Source organism: Cyanistes caeruleus, chromosome 3, assembly GCF_971803275.1.
Source record: "Cyanistes caeruleus chromosome 3, bCyaCae1.hap1.1, whole genome shotgun sequence".
Taxonomy (NCBI): domain Eukaryota; kingdom Metazoa; phylum Chordata; class Aves; order Passeriformes; family Paridae; genus Cyanistes; species Cyanistes caeruleus.
The window spans coordinates 59432472-59451662 of record NC_141703.1 but is presented as its reverse complement, the minus strand read 5'-3'; the positions used below and the strand labels follow the sequence as shown (position 1 = coordinate 59451662).

The 19191-nt window shown below is 37.4% G+C and overlaps 1 protein-coding gene across 5 annotated transcripts in view; it reads right to left on the bottom strand.

The window, feature by feature from the left end:
- Nucleotides 1-19191, bottom strand: part of DGKH (diacylglycerol kinase eta) — a 156134-nt gene that overhangs the window by 48049 nt on the left and 88894 nt on the right. For 2 of the 5 annotated variants that reach the window (XM_086881204.1, XM_086881205.1), the window contains exons 5-6: nt 6893-6997; nt 6433-6565 (exon numbers count right to left, since the gene is read on the bottom strand). In XM_086881204.1, the coding sequence (XP_086737330.1) occupies nt 6433-6565; nt 6893-6997 (238 nt within the window). Of the gene's footprint in view, nt 1-6432; nt 6566-6892; nt 6998-8128; nt 8163-19191 lie in introns of those variants that run through there. The other 3 variants (XM_086881206.1, XM_086881207.1, XM_086881208.1) reach the window with 2 other exon arrangements.

Genomic DNA, 19191 nt, shown 5'->3' with positions numbered 1-19191 from the left:
AGCTGTAGCCCATGCTAAGTGTGCCCTGAAATCCACATCAGTCCCCATTTTTTCAGGTGCAAGGTACAATATATGTGTAACTATGGGTTTGCCTTTTCCAATCCTCCTTCAACAAGACTCAGATATCCGACTTAAATTTTCAGGAAGTCATGGGAGAGAGTTTTACGAAAGTATTTCAAATCAGGAGCTCTGTTTCTTTGCCCAAAAGATGCCTTTGGGGCACCATGCTGGGCCTATTTTTCTCAGAACATGAGAAAGTGAATGGTTTACATGGTGATATTTTTATTCAGGATACTGGGGATTACAAAATTTTCCAAGAGCCCATATCAAATCAGGAAGAACCTTACTTTTTACTGCATTCTTTATTAAAAATCTGCTAATTGGAATACCCAGCACAAGTGTGTAGTTAGGCAGACATTCTGACAACTTAATAACTATTTGAATTTTGTTCAACTTAATTAATATGCCTAGGTAATGATACCATATTAGACCAAACAGACTGACGCACCCAAACTGTCGATATTTCTTCTACTGGAAGTGCATGATGTAATTCTATTTAGAGTGCATTATATAAATTATTTTGGCAAAGACCATTAAAGGTTTATGAGAACTAGCCAAAAGATCAGAAGTAGTAGCCTCTGTTCAAACAAATATTTGACAGGGAATTATCGAGGCTTTGGCCCATTGCTTATCTACCATTAAAAAACATTAAGCCATGGTACAAAATGTCTTGTGAATAATAAATTTCCCATTTTAATTCCACTGATCCATTGCCAGATCAATTTCAAAAGTGAATTGGGACTATGTAAGCAACATCTGAGTTTGAGAGCAAACCTCACTTCTGGGAGATGTGTGAAAGTAAGTGCTTAGCTCTCACTTTGTTATTTTCTAGAAAGAAAAAGAAAGTAAACAAAGTTTCATTGCTTTTACAGGAATTCCCCCAGTCATTTCAAAAAATAGAACTCCTATAATCATAGAATTATTTGGGTTGAAAGAGACATTTAAAGATCATTTAGTTCCAACCTCCCCTGCTGTGAACAGGGACATCTTTTACTAAACCAGGTTGCTCAGAGCTCCATCCAGCCTGGCCTTGAACACTTTCAGTGATGGAGAGTTCACAGCTTCTCTGGGTAACCAGTGTGTCACCATCATCAGAGTAAAGAATTTTTTCCTGCTATCTAATCTCAACCCACTCTCAGTTTGAAACCATTTCCCCCTGTCCTGTTCCTACCTGTCATTGTAAAAAGTCTCTCTCCATCTTTCTTGCAGGCTCCCTCCAGGTACTGGAAGGCTGCAATTACATCACCCCGAAGCCTTCTTTTTTCCAGGCTGAACAATCCCAACTCTCTCAGCCTTTCCTCACTGGAGAGGTGCTCCAGCCCTCTGATATCTCCATGGTCTTCCTACGGACTCACTCAAATAGGTCAATGACCCCCAACCTAAGAAAGGGCATGGACCTACTGGAGCAAGACCAGCACAGACTCAAAGCATGCAAATATCCCATTACTGTCAACTAACAGGGTAGACTCTTTTTCTAAACAACTCAGCATCACTCTCTGTGTTTGCCAACCTAAGCTGGTTCCAATCATCTAATGAAGCCAGCTCTCACAGAAGCACAGAAATAAAGGCTGTATTTTCAAGTGATGGACCATGAGCAGTTTTCACCATTTGAATGTTTCAGAGAAGACATGCCACTGAATTCAGCTCCCTACTCATAAATGATAAGTGTTTGATCTTGCTTTGCCACACAGATCAAAATACAACAAATCAGGGATGAGAGGAATAGAAAATTACAAATTACAAAGTAATAGGATGTACAAACCCTACTGAGATATGATTGAACTTGATCTTAGGAACCCTGTATTCAGCTTCTTTATCAACAAGGCAAGGAGAAAATCAATCCCAGGCTCTGAAGAACTGCAGGAAGCCACTCTATAGATGGCAAGTGACAGGTAATGTTTGCTTTTTAAGTATTGTAAATAACCTACCAACCAAATCTCAGATCAGACTCTTTGGGTCACACCCCCTGCAACCTCAGTATCATGAGGTTATGTTATAACCTCATAACTAACATAACTAACAAGTTATGTTAGTCTGAACACTAAATACCACCAGCAACAATAACCTTAAGACACAGATGTAACTTGCAAGCAAAGACAGGAAAATTGTAATCAAATTGTAATCAAACCTCAATATTAGTTACTATGACCTAACTTCTTTTCTCTCAGATTACACTGAATCCCATTCATGAATCAGTCTGATATCTGAAATCTTTCGGAAAACATGGAGACAGATGGCTAGACATCAACTGCCATTACTTCACCAATTAATACTAAAATATGAGAAAAGTCCAGTTATTCAGGAAACCTAACATTGCAATATAGTTTGTGAATGCAGGTGTGCAGTCGTTGGTTGTAGAGAACAGGACTCTCAGTCACTGCATGCTATGAATTTTTCTCAACAGTATGGGGTTGCACCATACTATGCTTCATAATAATTTTCAACAGGTATTTGCCTTATTGACTGAAAGCTAATGCAATACTGCTTTTTAGCCATCAATATTAATTTCTCATCAATATTAATTTTTAATCTTTAAAAATGTTGTTGTTGTTGTTACACCCAGTAATGCTACTACTACTACAATGAAGACTTTTTTGCAATACTGTATATCTTCAAAGCATCAGGGACTTCAGAACAGCTCCAACTGATTTTTGCAGTTATAGAAAATGGCACTTCTGTGATACAAGTTGCAGCTTATAAACAATGCACAACTACTGATTTGATCAAAAATCTATTTAAATGTTTTCCTCAGCATCACAGAAGGGTACATATTATATAAAGTCATAGAATAGTTTTCTACTACTCCTTCATTCTTAGACAACAAACATCCCTTCCCTTTTTTCTGCCTCATTCACTATTCACTCTCCAGACTGTGCAGAGAATGTGGTAAAAGTATCAGAGACAATGACTGTGCAAGTAGTGCCTGTACAATTCCCTGGGCAATGGGTAAGAACAACAGGGTTTTGTGGACAAAACCCCACAATCATAATGGAAAAAGACAAAATGCACAAAGTGCATTTGCAGAGGTAATTTAATCCCAGTATTTTCTTACTGCTTGACTTCATCATCCGAAAGTGTTCTCACAACATTGTTCATTTGTCACAGGAGAATGCAGTTTAAGAGAGAGGTTTCTCGCACTTACTAGCTTTACTTGATATTCAACAATCAAGATTCATGATAAACAAAATGCTACATGACAAAAATAAATTTCTGAGACTAATCATAAAGGCAGTGATCCACTGGCAATGACTTAGATAGAAATGCAGTATTGGTAAAGAGTAACTGAGGTTAAGAGAGCTCTGGAAGAGTTTTTGTAGATAATGATATATCGTTCTTTAAGCTTCTTTGCCTAAACATTCCATATTGAAGCTAAAGTCTGAGGAGCATAAAAACTAAAACCGTTTCTTGGTTGAGCTAGTTTGGAATAGTTTCTAAAGCAAGGCACAGAGATCATAATTACTCTGTCCTAGTAAAGACTGGATGAACAATGCAGAGATCAGTCTTTTAGCCAGAGCAACGCAACACACAGACAATATTGGAAAAGTAGCTTATCTTTTGAGAAGACACAAAAGAAAGAACCTGTGGGATGAACAGCTCTGCATCTCAAAGGAGAGTTTGATTAATTTTTCTTAGAAGTCAATTGTTTGTTGAGCAGCAGCAAGAACAAAGTCTGGTTTGTTATAACTTACATCTTCGGATTGATACACTTATCAATTCTTTCACTTCTAAAAAGGTGCAAGTTCACACTAGTCTTTTACCTAGCAAAGACATTGATATACCATCTTTTTCTACACTGATTTCCACAAGACTTAGGGTATCTTCAGGGTGGCCTGCAATTAATTTGGCCAACCTTTGCCAAAGGCTATTGGGATAGAAGGTGCTCTGAAGAAAAAAGTCACCCATCATCTCCCAGAGAAACGCAGCTTGATTTGTGGTCAGACATAAAAAACCCAGTTCTGCAGGGCTGCTGGAAAACAGCAGAGAATTTTTAAGAGAATAAAATATTACAAGACAATTAAACTATCAAAAAGTGCAAGATATCAGCAATTTGGTTTATTTTTACCTATAGTTAAGAGTCAAGAATCAGACCCCAAAGACTCTAAGCTGCTTTCAAGACAACTTGGTGTACCAGTAGCCCAAACCACTAACAGGAGGAGGAGCTCAGTTATCTCTTGAAAGAGCTTCTCATGCTTTTCAATAGAAGGCATAATAGAGTAGCCTGGGATCAATGACCACACAAATAATTGAATTTAGTATAGATATAAATGGATTCCCAGTATAAAGCAGTGCTGGAGGTTTGATAAGCCAGGCATGAATATTTAAACAGGTTTTTAAAATTATGTAATGGGGAAAAGCAGCACAGAACAAGTCTGGGGAATTTTAAGACTCCAAACTTCCAAGATTGTCCTCTCAAATCAAATAGACTGTGAATACAGGTAAGTTAAAGAAAAAAATAGATGATTAAATGCATTAGAAGTGTGCACAGCAGAAGCAAGTATCAAACAAAAATGCAGTTTTTAGGAGAAGAAATTAAGGATAATGGATTTTAATGTGTATACATAGTTGCAGAGAAAGTATAAAATACCAGAGTAAAATAGTCAAATAATTTAGATTAGATATATAACTAAAGATCTTATTTTAGTTAAAAAAATAAGAAAATAGATATAAAATATATTTTATTTTATTAAAAAAAAAGAAGAAAATAGATATAAAATAGAAGCTAAGAAGTAAGAGGAGAAAAACATTGACTAAAGAATATCACAGTATCTACATATAAAACATACTAGGTCATACACAATTATGAAATGTGGAACAGTGAAAGGAAATCCAAATCACTTTCACAAGCTAATTGTAAAAACTGTCATCAGAACTGTGGAAAAATGTAGCATTAGTTTGTCATAAATTATACAGAAAGGTGACAAACTCCAAACCTGGAAATTATGGGAACTTCTCTAATGTAAAGTTAATGCCAACCCTCTGTATATTAAAAACATATTTAGATGCAAAATTAGACACTGAAAAGTCTAATAAAATGGTGATCTACAGACATTACTACTGATAATCTTACAGTAGTAATTCTTACTAAACATCCTTTTTAAAAATAGCTATAATACTAACTTAGGAATAGATAAATGCTTTATGAAAGTCCTTTCCTTTGCCTGTGCAAATATAACTGTATTTGTACACAGAGGCAATACAACTGCATTTTAGTTAAGCACATGATACTTCCATCTGCCAATATCAGACATTGGGAATACCATAATTGCCTTTAAACTGTCCAAAGGACTTACACACAGAGGAAAACATACGCCAGAGAAGATGGAAGTAACCAAGCTACTTCTAATTTCTACAAAACGGATTTGTCCTGTTCCTTGGCAACTGCACCATTAGCTACATTAAAAGCATGGACAATTCAGGACAGTGGGTTAATGTTTCCTTTGTAAGATTTCCTTAATATATGTTATTATCCTCAAGTATTGTAACAGCATCAATAACAGAAACGCATTTGCAGTTGGATTACATACATCCAAAGAAATCAAATTATGAGTGGTGTAACTGTAACTCTTTCCTGGGCAGTCAGCTATTTTAGTAATTAAATATCTCTATGTTTCATATATATCATAAGGTCACACGACACTTTATTTTCTGCTGGCTCCTAAAACAAGCAGACTTGTTACCACTTTTCCACAGAACTTGCAGGAAAAAATAAATAAGCTGTTTCAGTTATATTATAATTATTTTGTTCATTAAATATTATTTATTCAGCTAAATGCTGAAGACTTAGCCACACTTCCTTTTTATTTGTGCTGGATTTCCCCTATTGAACCATCACTGCAGTCAGCTACATCTCTAGTCCTTCACAGAATGAGAGAATTTTTTAAGCAGTAAATCACTGTGTTCTGCAGGATCAGGCAGCAGCAATAGAGCAAATAAGAATTGGAGGGGAAGGGTCATAATACTTTGTTCAATGATAAGAATTTTTTTAGATTTGGGGCAGAAAATACCATCATGGGTTTGTTTTTTTTTTCTGAGAAGTGCTGATTCTGCAAACCAGTCAGACTATTTTGTTCCACACTTTTGATGCACAAATCAAATAAATCCTATCTTTTCTTGCAAACCCTCTCCCCTTTACACTCCAAACTGATTGCTGCAACAGAAAGAAGTGTTCTATTGAAAAAGGCACCTGGAGCAGCAGGAAGGTGAGGCAGATCATTAGCAGTCCCTCTGCCCAGAGGAGGGTCACTCTCATGTTAACATTTCTCCCTTCAGGCTCTTTTGTTACTCATTATTGTCAGGATCATTACTCATACCGAACTTGCAGCCATCTGTCTACACACACAGCATGATAACCAAGGGGAAGCATTATTTTACCTTCACAAGACAGGCCGTGAGAAGTGACTCCAGAGAGGCTCTCTCTGCACACGTTACAGAAGGTAGGTCGGGCGTGGGAGCAGGCGTACCAGTTATGCATCCCTGAGAAATGTTCCACATTAAACTGTGCGGTCTAGTAAAGGAGAAGTTAAGACAAATTTGCAAGTACAGAACACAGCTACGGTGACTGACATTACTCATGGTTCCGTATTACGGGGGACAACAGTGAAACGCTCACCAAAAGGATTTTCCAAAGGGTATTTAGCCTGCTCTCCCTCCGAAATTCTAAACCAAAGTGTGATAATAAGCTCATATTTTGCTAGTGAAGTTCTCAACATGAAGCTTCACTCTGACATTACACACACTTTTCACTCTAAGGAGGGGGAATACTCCAGTTCTGTGTCCTGTAGCTTGATTTGTTGAGCTAGAACAGGTTGCACCAAGAGGGATGTCAGCTTACCTCATAGTGTTCTCTGGACTGAACAGACTTCAGAGAGCTTATCCAGTCCTCCATTTCTTTTCTGTTCTCAGCACACAATATTAGCCTCCTAAATGGAGTGATTATCTGAAAAAGACAACACATCCTGATTAATCCAGATGGAAAAAATCATGATAGACTATGCTATTTAATATACTCTTCCCTGTGAGATGATGCAAAATGATGACGTGCCCTACAAGGCAAGATACTAAACAGTTAAAAATATTTTCTTTAATGCCCTACCAACAACAAAAGAGTTTGTTTTTCCTTGTACAATTCCCAAGATTCAAATCAGGTCTCTGAAATCTACATTGATCATTACCCCTTCTCAGTTCTTCATGCACTGAGATTTAAATGCTCAAATGGCAGGCACTGAAATGCTAAAACAACCATTCTGGAAATTACTAATTGACTAAGACTGCAATCCTATTTCATAACTGCATCATAGCAACTGCAAGGTCCATTCCAATTGCTAGAGACAAAAGCATATCAAAATCAAAAGCCAGGAAGTCTTAAACCATCACAAAAGCTGTCATCATATTTCACTATCTTGTATATTGACAATATATTTACACAAATTTATACGCACAAAAATTTAAAACAACACTTTTTATATCCAACTATATTAACCCAGTATAAGAATACATACAAGTCTTTCTAAAAAGGCACAGAGAACAAAAGCAAACAGCTGAAATCATATCCTACTAGGACAATTGAATGAATTCCTGGAACAAGTTGATGTTGGTCATCTGGAGTAGGATTCTAAAAATCTGAAAATACTAATACTGAAAGTACTAAGGAGGTTCAGAGTAAAAGCTGCTCTCCCCTCTCCCTAAACAGTAGAAAAATAATCAAAATAACAGGAAGGCAACAGAAACTATATCAGCTAACTCCCACTGAAATTATTTTGAGCACTGCATTAAAATAGACAAAGCAGTTACTTACATGGAGAATAATTTAAAACAAGTACAAGAAAATAAAGAAAGTTATTTGTTTTGTTGTAGAAAGTCTGAAAAATAAAATGAAATTCTTTATCAGTACTATGTGATACAGTGATTAATCTCTCACATAGTATGTACCACCAACACTTGCAAATTACTTAAATAAATAAAGGACCCCCCAAAAATGATAATTCTGAGTATTTTAAATGCTACAAGCTAGACATTACAACATTTGCACTATATTAGTAAACACTTATCTACAGCTGCAGTTACTTACCCAATCCCTGCTGTAAATTGTCTCTAGCCTTGATTTGTCCAATCTACTCCTTCATTAAACTGAGCTGCACTTTAACATATCTCAGAGGCGACGTAACTGAAGTGCAGCAGGCTGCAAGTCACATGGAGGGGAGGCAAAAACCCTTTCGGCTTGCCTCTTTTTTTCCTTTTTTTTTTTTTTTTTTAATGTACTCACTTCACATGGAAGGGAATAGTTTCTTTGTTTTCTGCTTCCTTCAATCTTGCTTAAGCTATTTAATAAGGTTTATTAGTAGCTCTCCATCACTTTTCCTAAAGAACAGTTTATGCAAAGAGCAATGCTTCTCTCATTAGTTTGGAGCCAAACAGATGCTTTATTACCTCAAAATGTTTTCCTAGGCCAGGTCATCCAATGAAGCCAAGAAAAGTCAATAGATCATAATACAACCCTGGCTCCAACAACAATCAGCATTCTGATTTTTCTGAAATTTCCAGATTTCAGTGGATATAGAAATTTTATTTGGGCAAATACAAGCCACACATTATTTCTTATTATATGGCATGAGATTATAATATAGATTAAATAACGATAAATCCACCCAAGACTCAGCACATTACGTCCATCCTTCTGCCACAGTCATTACTGATTATAACCAGTAACCAGACATTGTAAAATGCCACTAAGCAACAACAGCTGCATTTATTGCTGAAAACTCCTGACTAATCTTGATCTTTTCAAGTAATATTTATATATATTACTACCGATTCAATACAATTTGTCACAGAAATCCACTCTGCATCCCTCCACCCTCTCCCCCAGAAATTAAGTCCTTGGTCCAGTTGTTCACACCCATTACCTAGTAGTAATGAAAACACCCTTTGGTATCCAAAGTTTTGCCAGGGGAGGGGTAAATATGACAGAGGAGCAGAACAGCAGCTATAAATAACCGAGCTGGGACACCAAACTTCATCTCAAAATGTACTGCACACCCATTTTTTGGCAATCGAATCACATCACCAAATACTAACCGATGCATGCAAACATACCAGAAATTCATATATTCCACCTTCTTACAAAAATCAGAGTGCAAAAAACTTAATAAAGTTCATAGCGTTGCAACAGTCTAACAGCTCAATAGGATACTATCAATCACATGAATCAATTATATTATAGGATCAATTATTATTAGTGCCACAAAAATAAATTTGGAAGCTGGAAGACATACATATCTGTAAGTACAATAGAACAACATATTCTCTTTGATTTACATATTTGCAAAAACAAACTTCAAAAAGGTACCTGGTAACATAAAAAAAGACAAAATGCATTATATGCAAGAAGTATCAGCAATGCTTGGAATTTTTCAAGTAACATAAAATAAAATAGGAACTAAGAAGCCCATTTGGTTTCTCATCCATTTCAGTCCACAAAATCATGGAGAAAATGTACTCTTATTATTTTTTAGACATTTCAAGTAATGTAAGAACTCAGGGAACCAAGGAAACTGTTAGCCAACAACAAGAAGTGTTTTTCCCTAAATGCAAAGCATTCTTTAAACTTGAAAAGTATTCCCAAAGGAGGCTGAGGAGATGAAAAGCAAAAATGTCCAAAAAGGCATTTGAAAAATGCACCAGAAATAAATGTTCCATATATAATAAAAGATAATACCTGAAATCTTCAACTTCTCAGGTCCTCAAAAATCCAATGAGTCAATGCTGAGAAGTGACTCAAAGGTAAGAATCACTGTATATGCTCTGATGTTTCTACTTCATTCTTTAGTATCTGCTACTATTATTATTATACTTTGATTCAACATGATCTTAAGAGTTTTACACTACTCAGTATAGCTTTTCTTGTTTATCCTAAATTGAGATTGACTTCTTATTTGCATTTATACAGATGGCATGCTTTCTTCTGAATGATTACACAATGCCACAATTAACTAAGTGGGATGTTTGAAGTTCATTCATTAAAGACAGCTGAACCTGTATACAGACATAATCAAAACAATTTTCCTGCCATGTAAATCTGAATTTAACTAGTAGTCTTATCTCATTGTATGTATTCATATTCTACTGACCCAAGTTAGCATCTTTTCTTCAATTACATATTACCTTTTTGATCTTCACTGCTCCAAATACTACTATTTGTATATCATTCTGAATATGCTGAATTTTTGACAGACAAGAAGAAAGAGAGAGAGAAAGAAAGAAAGAAAGAGAGAGCAAGAAAGAGAGAAAGAGAGAGAGAGAGAAAGAGAAAGAGAGAGAAAGAGAAGCTCTAAAATACAATGCAAAGGAAGTGTTACAGGAACCACTGGAAGACCACTGAGGTAACATAAGAATAAGAAAAGTCTTAAGTGTTGAAGGAACTCAGGTGCCAATAGTTCACATGCTTACAAAGCAAGAGACAACTCACAAAAGATGAAGACAGTCAAAAGGTCTTAAAAAATAAATAAGATTACAATCCTTTGAAAATTTTCACCATGCCAAGTATCCAAGAAGTCTTTGCTGATTTTGGAAAATAGACTTACCAAGAGCAGATACTGCAGTATGTTGGAAAGTAATAAAATATTGGTAGTTGGAATAAAAAACAATTTTAATGCAGTAGGCATTGGGAAAGAGTGAGCATATACAGTGTTAAAAGTTGAAGACAACCAACACAAATCCTAAAAAATCCCAGGAAATAAAGAATGTCTGAATGGGAAGCAAAACTACCCATTACTGCAATAATGTTCCTGTTCTGTTCAGAAAAGTAGGGGGATTTTTTTGAGTAGGGAATGAAGGAGAGAGCAAGAGATCACTGTTCACTCTGCTATATAGGTCTTGACTAAATTGGGATTTTCACACAAACACTACAATAATTAGGCTTCTAAAAATATACATATATATATTTACATACACATCTTGAAATTACTTGGATCACATCTCTGCAGTCAAATTTGGGGCCACTACTGCAACTTTTCTTTCAGACAACACTTATCAGGAACAAGATTAATATCTTGAAAGGAAATAAAACTGTCATCAAATTCAGAGTAAATTTGAAAGTCCTTTCTTCTCTGAGTGGGAATAACCTAACCAGCAACATTCTATATGCTTTCAGCCCAGTGGGTTTAGACTTACAATCTATAAAATAAAATCAGAGAGTTTGATTAAAGCCTATTGCCTAATTTTTAATCTATTTTTTTATTATCAGCTATACATAAGAAAATACAGTTCCCAAAGCTTGTGGCTCCATTTCTGGCTTCTCTTACTAATCCAAAATGCAGACACAATGTTTGCTAATCAAGAGAACAGCGTTCTATACCCAAGTAGCAACAAAGCAGCTATTGTAAAGCACTCTGCTTCTTGCAACATATTTTCATCAAGGCACCTTCTGCCACTCTGAGCTATTATCAGGCATTACACTAATAGCACTTTGTATGGCTGATCTTGAATTAAATTACTAATGTAGAAATACCACTTAGTATCCAAATGGGGTGGGGAAATGGATACTTTTAAAATATCTTTCTGGAAACAATGAAGAGAGGATGACACAGAGAGAGCACCTCAACTCTCACCTTAGGGACCATATTCAACGCCTGGAGCAGGAGTGTAACATTAAATGCTTCCTAACGTGTCTGCGCTTACAGATGTTGGCAAGTCAGTACGGGTAAATACTAGGATAACATGCACTGCCTCCTTTGCTTTTTGTCTGCCCCTCCATGTCCCTGTCCTTGTGCAGGTGGGTCTGTATGAGTGTGGCAGGTGAATGCACCTCCATCAATGCTGGAATTAGACTGCTGGGGTCATTGATGCTTCCACACCTTCCAGAACTTGTCTGCAAAAATCACAGTGCTTACAGTTGGACATCTTTCTAGAGTATTCATAATTTCTTGGATGCTAAATGAATTATAACAGTACTGTCACTGCCAAAGATGTAGTTAGTTGGGGCTTTATAGTGAATTGTCACTGTTATTTTTCATGATGAGTCAAGCCAGACAAAAGTATAAATTACAAAGACAGGGGAGGAGTTAAAAGCAAGGCGGGTAATAAATGGTTATTATATTTGCCTGAGTACAATACAGAATTTATAATCAGAACAATTAGCTCTGTCTTCTCCACTAAAACGTTGCTTCCCTCTCTTTCCTGGCCTTCTATTTCACTGTTCCCAAGCTCACTAATATTGATGTAATGTGTGGTTTTGGCTCCCACAGTAAAAAACTCTTAAGAAGAAAAAGAAAAAGGGTTAGTCTCACAAAACATCTCCTGCACCAGTACAACACCAGAACAGATAGACAGGACAAAAATGGTTACATCATTGAAAAAGGCAAAGAGACCTAATTCTGCAGTAGAATCCAGCCTGGGTAATTTAGGTGGCTTATCTTGCACCACACTGAGCAAAAATGAAGGAGCATCTCCCAGAATACAATCAGGCACATAGACAAGAAAGCAGCTGGGAATAGTCAACTTGGATTCATTCACCAAAGAGAAGCCACATTTCATCAACCTGTGATGAAACAACTCAGCTGGTAGATGAGGACACAAAGGTGGATATCATTCACCTTGCCTTCAGTACGGCTTTCAGCACTATCACTTGTTGTGGAGGGAGGCCAGTCCTCCAAAAGGCTTCCCCCTTGGAAGTCTGTTCCCTAAGATAAGACAAAACTACTTAGTCATGGTGACTAAGCTGTAGACCCCTTCCTGCTTCGGGACCCCATGTTATCTCCTTGTAAACTATTGGTCATTTTACCCCAGTCTTAAACCATTGGTCCTTTCCCCAATTCTGCCCTTCCCTATAAAAACCCCTGCTTTTGCCCAGTTCATGGGAGGTGACCCCCTTCACGACTGGCCCCCTTCACTGAAGCCTGCTAATAAAGGACTCTGTGGAATGCTGCATGGCCTCCGGTCTCTCATCCACACATCAGCTGGGGCAGCCCATGAACTGAGCTGATAGCTATAGAGCTGGAATCATATCCAAAAGAGCTGATCACTTGAAGCTTTGGGCCAAGCTCATAGGGGTTACTCCTGGCTGGAAGCTGCCTGAGACCCCTGGATGGCTGTTTCTTGCAGGACCCTACCCATGAAATCTGCGGCAGCCCTGGACTGACCCCTGGACCAGCCGCCACAACTTAAGATCCTCCCAGAGAAGCTGATGAAGTATAGGCTGGATGAGCAGACTGTGTATTGAAAACCAGTTGCATGGCCAGGCCCCAAGGGTGGTAATCAGCAGCACAGAGCATGGCTTGAGGCCAGTAATCAGCAGTGTACCTCACGGGACAATACCGTGTCCAGGCCTTTTAACATCTTTGTTAATGATCTGGATGATGTAGTGGAGTATATCCTCTGCAGGTTTACTGATGAGAGAAAACTGGAAAGGAGTGGCTGATACACCCAAGGGTCACAGTGCCATCCAGAGGGACTTCAACAGGCTAGAGAAATGAGCTGGCAGTAACTCATGAAGTTCAACAAGTCCCAAATCCTGCACCTGTGAAGGAACAACCTCAGGCCTCAGTGTACCCTGGGTGCTACCCAGCTGGAAAGCAACTTGGCAGAAAAGGACCTGGGGTACTGTTGCACAACAAATGGAGCATAAGCCAGCTACATGTCCTTGCAGCAAAATAGGCCAGTGGTATCCTAAGGTGCAGGTCCAGGGAGTGAACCTGCCCCTCTACTCAGTCCTGGTGAGGCCTCACCTGGAGTGCTGTGTCCAGTTCTGGGCTGCTCACTGCAAGAGATACATGGACATACTGCAGACATTCCAGTGAAGGGACTGGAGTATGTGGTGTGTGAGGAGAGCCTGAGGAACCTACAATTGTTTATCCTGGAGAAGGTTCAGGGTCGTCTTATATATGTAAATCCCTGAAAGGAAGATGGAAAGAGGACAGAGCCAGGCTCTTTCCAGTGGTGCCCAGTGAAAAGTTAGGAAATAACGGGCACAAACTGAAACACCAGAGGCTCTCTGTAAATATCAGGAAACAATATTTTACAGTGGGGGTGACTGAGCACTGTCACTGGTTGCTCAAGGCACTTGCGACGTCTCCACCCTTGGAGACATTAAAAAGACACCTAGACATGCTACTGGGCAGCCTGGACAAGGTGGCCCTGCTTCAGCAGAAGGGGTGGACCAGACGACCTTCAGAGGCCACTTCCAAACCCCAAATCACTCTATGATTCTGTGAAAACAGAAACCAGGTAGATCAAGTCATGCAGTTACATGTCCAGCCATGAACTGCAGAAGTGTCCAGCAAAGATCACTTTGTCAGAAATGCAGTTCCCCAAGTCAGCCTCATGTACTCAATGTCAACCAACTGCTAACAAAAAACATGCTTCCTGCAGAAGTATAACTTTATAAAAAGACAGTTACAAGAAGCAGGGTAGGAAACTTCCATGTTCCATTGATTTGGACCAAATAATTAGAAATTTATTTTAAATCAGCATTTTAAATACAGCAAAACCAATAAACCATTCTTGTAAATGTAAACTGGAAACTACTATATATAGTTCAAGGCCTGCTTTTTCCTTTAAGTCCTTACATAAAGATTTGTCAGGACAATTCCCACTGCTGTGACCTTAGCCCTGGTTTCACCAGCTCACTACACATCTATCAGATGGGGTGGCTTCTCTGCTTTAGGGAAAACATGTAGTTACATATTTAATGGCACAAGGTGTGAATTTACACAAAATAAACCAGCAAAGGACTATTTTTTTCTCTGCCTGTAATAACAGATTCCTGTTTAAACATCGTTCAGCTGCCTGAATTCAGGGATCATTTTTCACTGGAAACAGGAATTTTTTCAACATTTATGCCAGTGACTTTTTTTATAAAATTATTTGGTAAACAGAAAGTTCAGTGAGGGATACTTTCTGAGATTTATATGGGTATTTTAACCACTTTTAAAGCATGAATAGAAAGCAACATCAGAGAATAGGTGAAGTGTAAAAGTGCAGGATGAAACTGGCAATCCTCAGTCCTTACTCTCCAGGCATCCCAATGCTTCACCAGTGAAAATGGGAAATTTTCTGCAAGCTATTTTTGAAAAACTTCTGCCAAGCATGAAATGTGTGGAAAACAAGCTCCAGGCAAATGCAACTAAAATCAAAATGTGCAATTTTGACTAGAATGGTCACATTTTTAAGTATCCCCTTTTTTCTCTCTGAATAGTCTTCAGCTTCCTTGTAACAGATCAATCTCAAGCAACTTATCTATGGATTTTTAGCATCACAGCTGAAATGCTTTACTGCTTTTTCATAATGAAACTTAAAGCTTCAACATCTCCAGATACTCTAGGGAAAGTGACACTGCATTAAGTCAGAGATAAGGAGCTTAAAACTTGGAAGTCCCACCCAAAGAGCTCTCAGCTGCATTACATTTTGTTGTCACTGTCAGAGGATGGGAGCAGGGGGTGGGGAAATGAGCAAGTGCTAAATGGAAGAAAAAACCCTAAATGCACCTCGAGTGCATACTAATTGCTTTTGTCTAATTTTTCTTTTCCTAAGCATATTAATTTGCTATTTCAGTTTTTGTCTTACTTCTAAACTGCCTGAATATAGGAAAAAAAAAAAAAAAAAAAAATCCCAACCCTGAGTAGAAAATTGAACAAAATGGAATCCAAAGCACTTCCCCTCTCTTTCTGTGGTTTGGGTGTTGCTCAGGCTGCGAGCATCAAAAAGCCTTCATTACTTGAAGTCTAATCACCTTCTGTATGAAACAGCAGATAGTTTACAACCGAGGAAAACTCAATCCATTCCAAGAGTTACTACTTGTCCAAAGCTGAGTCATGCTGGTGAAGACAGCAGAGGAACTTGAGCCATTTCCAGCCATGTTTTACCTTCTGGAGACAAGAAGAGGCCCCAGCACCTTTGCAGATGTCACTGCAGGACTTGTCAGCCCTACTCTACACTACCAACGGGGCACGGGGAACATCTGGATATACCACTGCCCCATCTCTAAATAGTGCCATGCACTGACCCTTCTGATAATCCCAAGGGCAAAATTTAAAATACAGTGCCTCTGAGACTGGGATTCAGCTCACCAGAGGACAGTAATTAAAGCAGACTTCTGCAAACGTGTCTGAACTCCCAGCATCATCAGTATATACTGTTAACATCAACACACAACTGGAAAGCACAGGAAATTTCAAAACATACCCAAATCCAGGAGATTATTGCAGATCTAAGGGATAAAAAACAGAAACATGTTTTCAAACACAAAACCATTCTTTTCATGTCCCTGTGGTTTATTAATGGGACAAGTCAAGCAAGAGTGTCTCTCTTCAAGGGAACATCAACACAGACTATATGTAGACATTTACTCAAAATAGATTTTTACAAAGAAAAAAAATTGCAGATAGCTGTGCTCCAGAGTATTCTTACAGAGCAAACCAGAAATATTAACCAATCCAGGCTGCAAACAAGGCAATGTTTGCTTAGCAAGAGTTGAAATCAAGGAAATCCACCACAAGTTTGGAACTTCAAGGGTAGTTGCTGACCCCATGATCTTAGGAGCCAGCCAACACAGGAGTAGCAAGATGATTTCACCATACTAAAGAAGTAAGAAAGACAGTGAAAGAAAAGCATCAGAAACATCAGAGAAGGCCTGTGTAACCTTCAGGGGAGCAGCCCTTTGAAAAAAAAAACCAAAACAGACTGAGGTAGAAGAGCATCTGAAAGAGGCCTGAGGCTATCAGTAAAGAAACCTGATCTCCATCTCCTGATGCCCACTGAGATGGAACTGCAGTAAATTGGATTTTGTAAACATGCAGGACAGCAGCAGAGAAATACATCCACTAGAATTCATAAGCTTTCTGCACTTAAATAAAGCTCACGAGCCTGAACTTTGGGCAAATCAAGAGTCAGTAAAAAAAATTGAACTGATGCTAGCTAATTAAAATTGTAAAAAAAACCCACCAACTTTTAGGATAACTATTCCCAGATTTAGGAATATCTCTCTTTGTCTCTAATATTTGAAAAGACAGAATGGAGTGCCCAAACCCAAAGATGAAAGGTTTTAAACTCCTTGGGAAAAGACTCTTCTGATTTCTTCCTGATGTGGCTTGGGGGAGGTTAAGCAGTTCTCACATTCCCTGAAGTTTTTGTAATCCCTGAAGAAAAGTCTCAACAACAACTCTGAAAAAATCTCAGTGGCAAGAAAGAAGCAAAATATGTCCAAGTCCAGAGAAATTAACACTATCTCTTAAACATACTGCAAAACTCTGGCAACATATTCTGTCTCCCAAGCCCAGAGTGAATATTAAAAGTTAGTTCTCTAAAATCAATTAGAAGCAGCTAATGTCCATGATGAAAACAGAGCTGACTGATGTCAGAAGCAACAGGACTGAAATAAAATGCTAAAAGCAATCCGCCTTTCAGGACTGGTTGCAATATTCAACTTGAAATCCTGGCAAATAACAAGAATCGAGCTTCCAGTACAACTGGGCCATCTCCCATTGAAAACAGCTGCTGTACAAGAGGATTCAAAGATGAAAATAATTACTTTATTCTTTAAGCTGGTTCCACGTAAGTCATATGCCGATAAACTTTACATTCCCAACCAAGACATAGCATATGCTACATTCAGAAACATGTAATATGTAATATGTAGGAAATAAGGTAATCAGAGGTCTGTAAGAAAACAGTATAAACTAGAAGAAGACAATAATATATTTTAACCACACTTGAAGCACTGTTGCTCCAAGAGAATATTTGGTTTCACTAACCTATAGAAAAAAAAACTAATCTTCAAAAATAATATATCCAAGGAAAATTAGCATATATAATTATTTTGTTTTTTCAAGATCTATCCAAATTTATAGAATATCAAGAAAACCATAGGCAGCTGCATATTTTTTTTTTTCTTGTTGTTGTTGCTCAAAAACATATTAAGGCAAATTCCCTACTTTTCAGTCCAAGTGAACTGGTATGTCTGACCAAAAAACATGGAAATCAGAGGAAAAAAACACTTTTATTTTCTGTAACAAAGTTACATTCAGGGGCTAACTTTAATGAAATGCTATTCATGTTGTTTGTGTATTTTTTAATATAATGTGAAAAAATACATTAAAAAAAACATAAAGGGATTAATTAATTAAAGGAATTAATTTGAACAAAATTAAGTACTTCTGTTCAAAAAGTTAAAACATCAGGCTGATCCATAATCATGTTTAATTCAGTCCTTGAACTGAAAAGACCAATTATTTTAGTCACCATCATGCAATGAGATGAAAAGCTAAGGGATGTAAAAAAAGTAAGAAGGAATAGAAAGAATTTTTAATATGAAAAAAGATTAATAGATAATAAGCAGCTTATTATCCAACAAAATTTTATGGTACAATTCCTAAAGTGGAAGAGAAGTGCAAAGTAGCAATACAGGAATATTTGCAGACAGCACAAAATTTTGATTACTTAGTTCCCCTTCTTGATCTCCAAGGCACTTCAAAGTGAGCCAAGCAATGTATTAAATAGTACAGAGACTTGAAAAATTTCAGTGTTAGTAAAAACAAAGAAATACACACCACAGAAGCATGAATTAAATATTTATAAATTAGAGACAGTTCTAAATTAACAGAAGAAGGATCTTAGTACCAATATAGGGGACACAAAAATGCACACTATGCCACTGCAGAAAACAGACAAAACTTGAGATCCATAAGGAATGTAAATGAGCATTAATGTATAAAATAATCTCAAATGTCTGTGACTTGGGCTTCCCTGAGTGTCAAGCATGTAACTTCACTTACAAGATGATGCTGCAGAATAACAATCAGGAGAACAGTAAGAATAGGTAAGAATATAGAAGAATGTTGACAAAGATTATTTACCTTGGAAAATAGTCAAATAAAATGGAGGTAATAAAAAATATAAAATAAAAAAATTAGATAGTTTACATGTTTCTACTGCCTTTGCATCATAACACTAGAAGAGAAAACTTTGCTAAAGCCCAGGACTTTAGAAGTTCTCCAAGGAAGCATTTTTTTCACAGAATAAATAATCAAATAAAGAATCAGTACTTTATAGTCTATATGGTCTAAAGCACTGCTAAAACCAATACATCAGCAAAAATGTACTATGTTAGACATTTCTGCAAGCATATCCAGAATCCTAGTA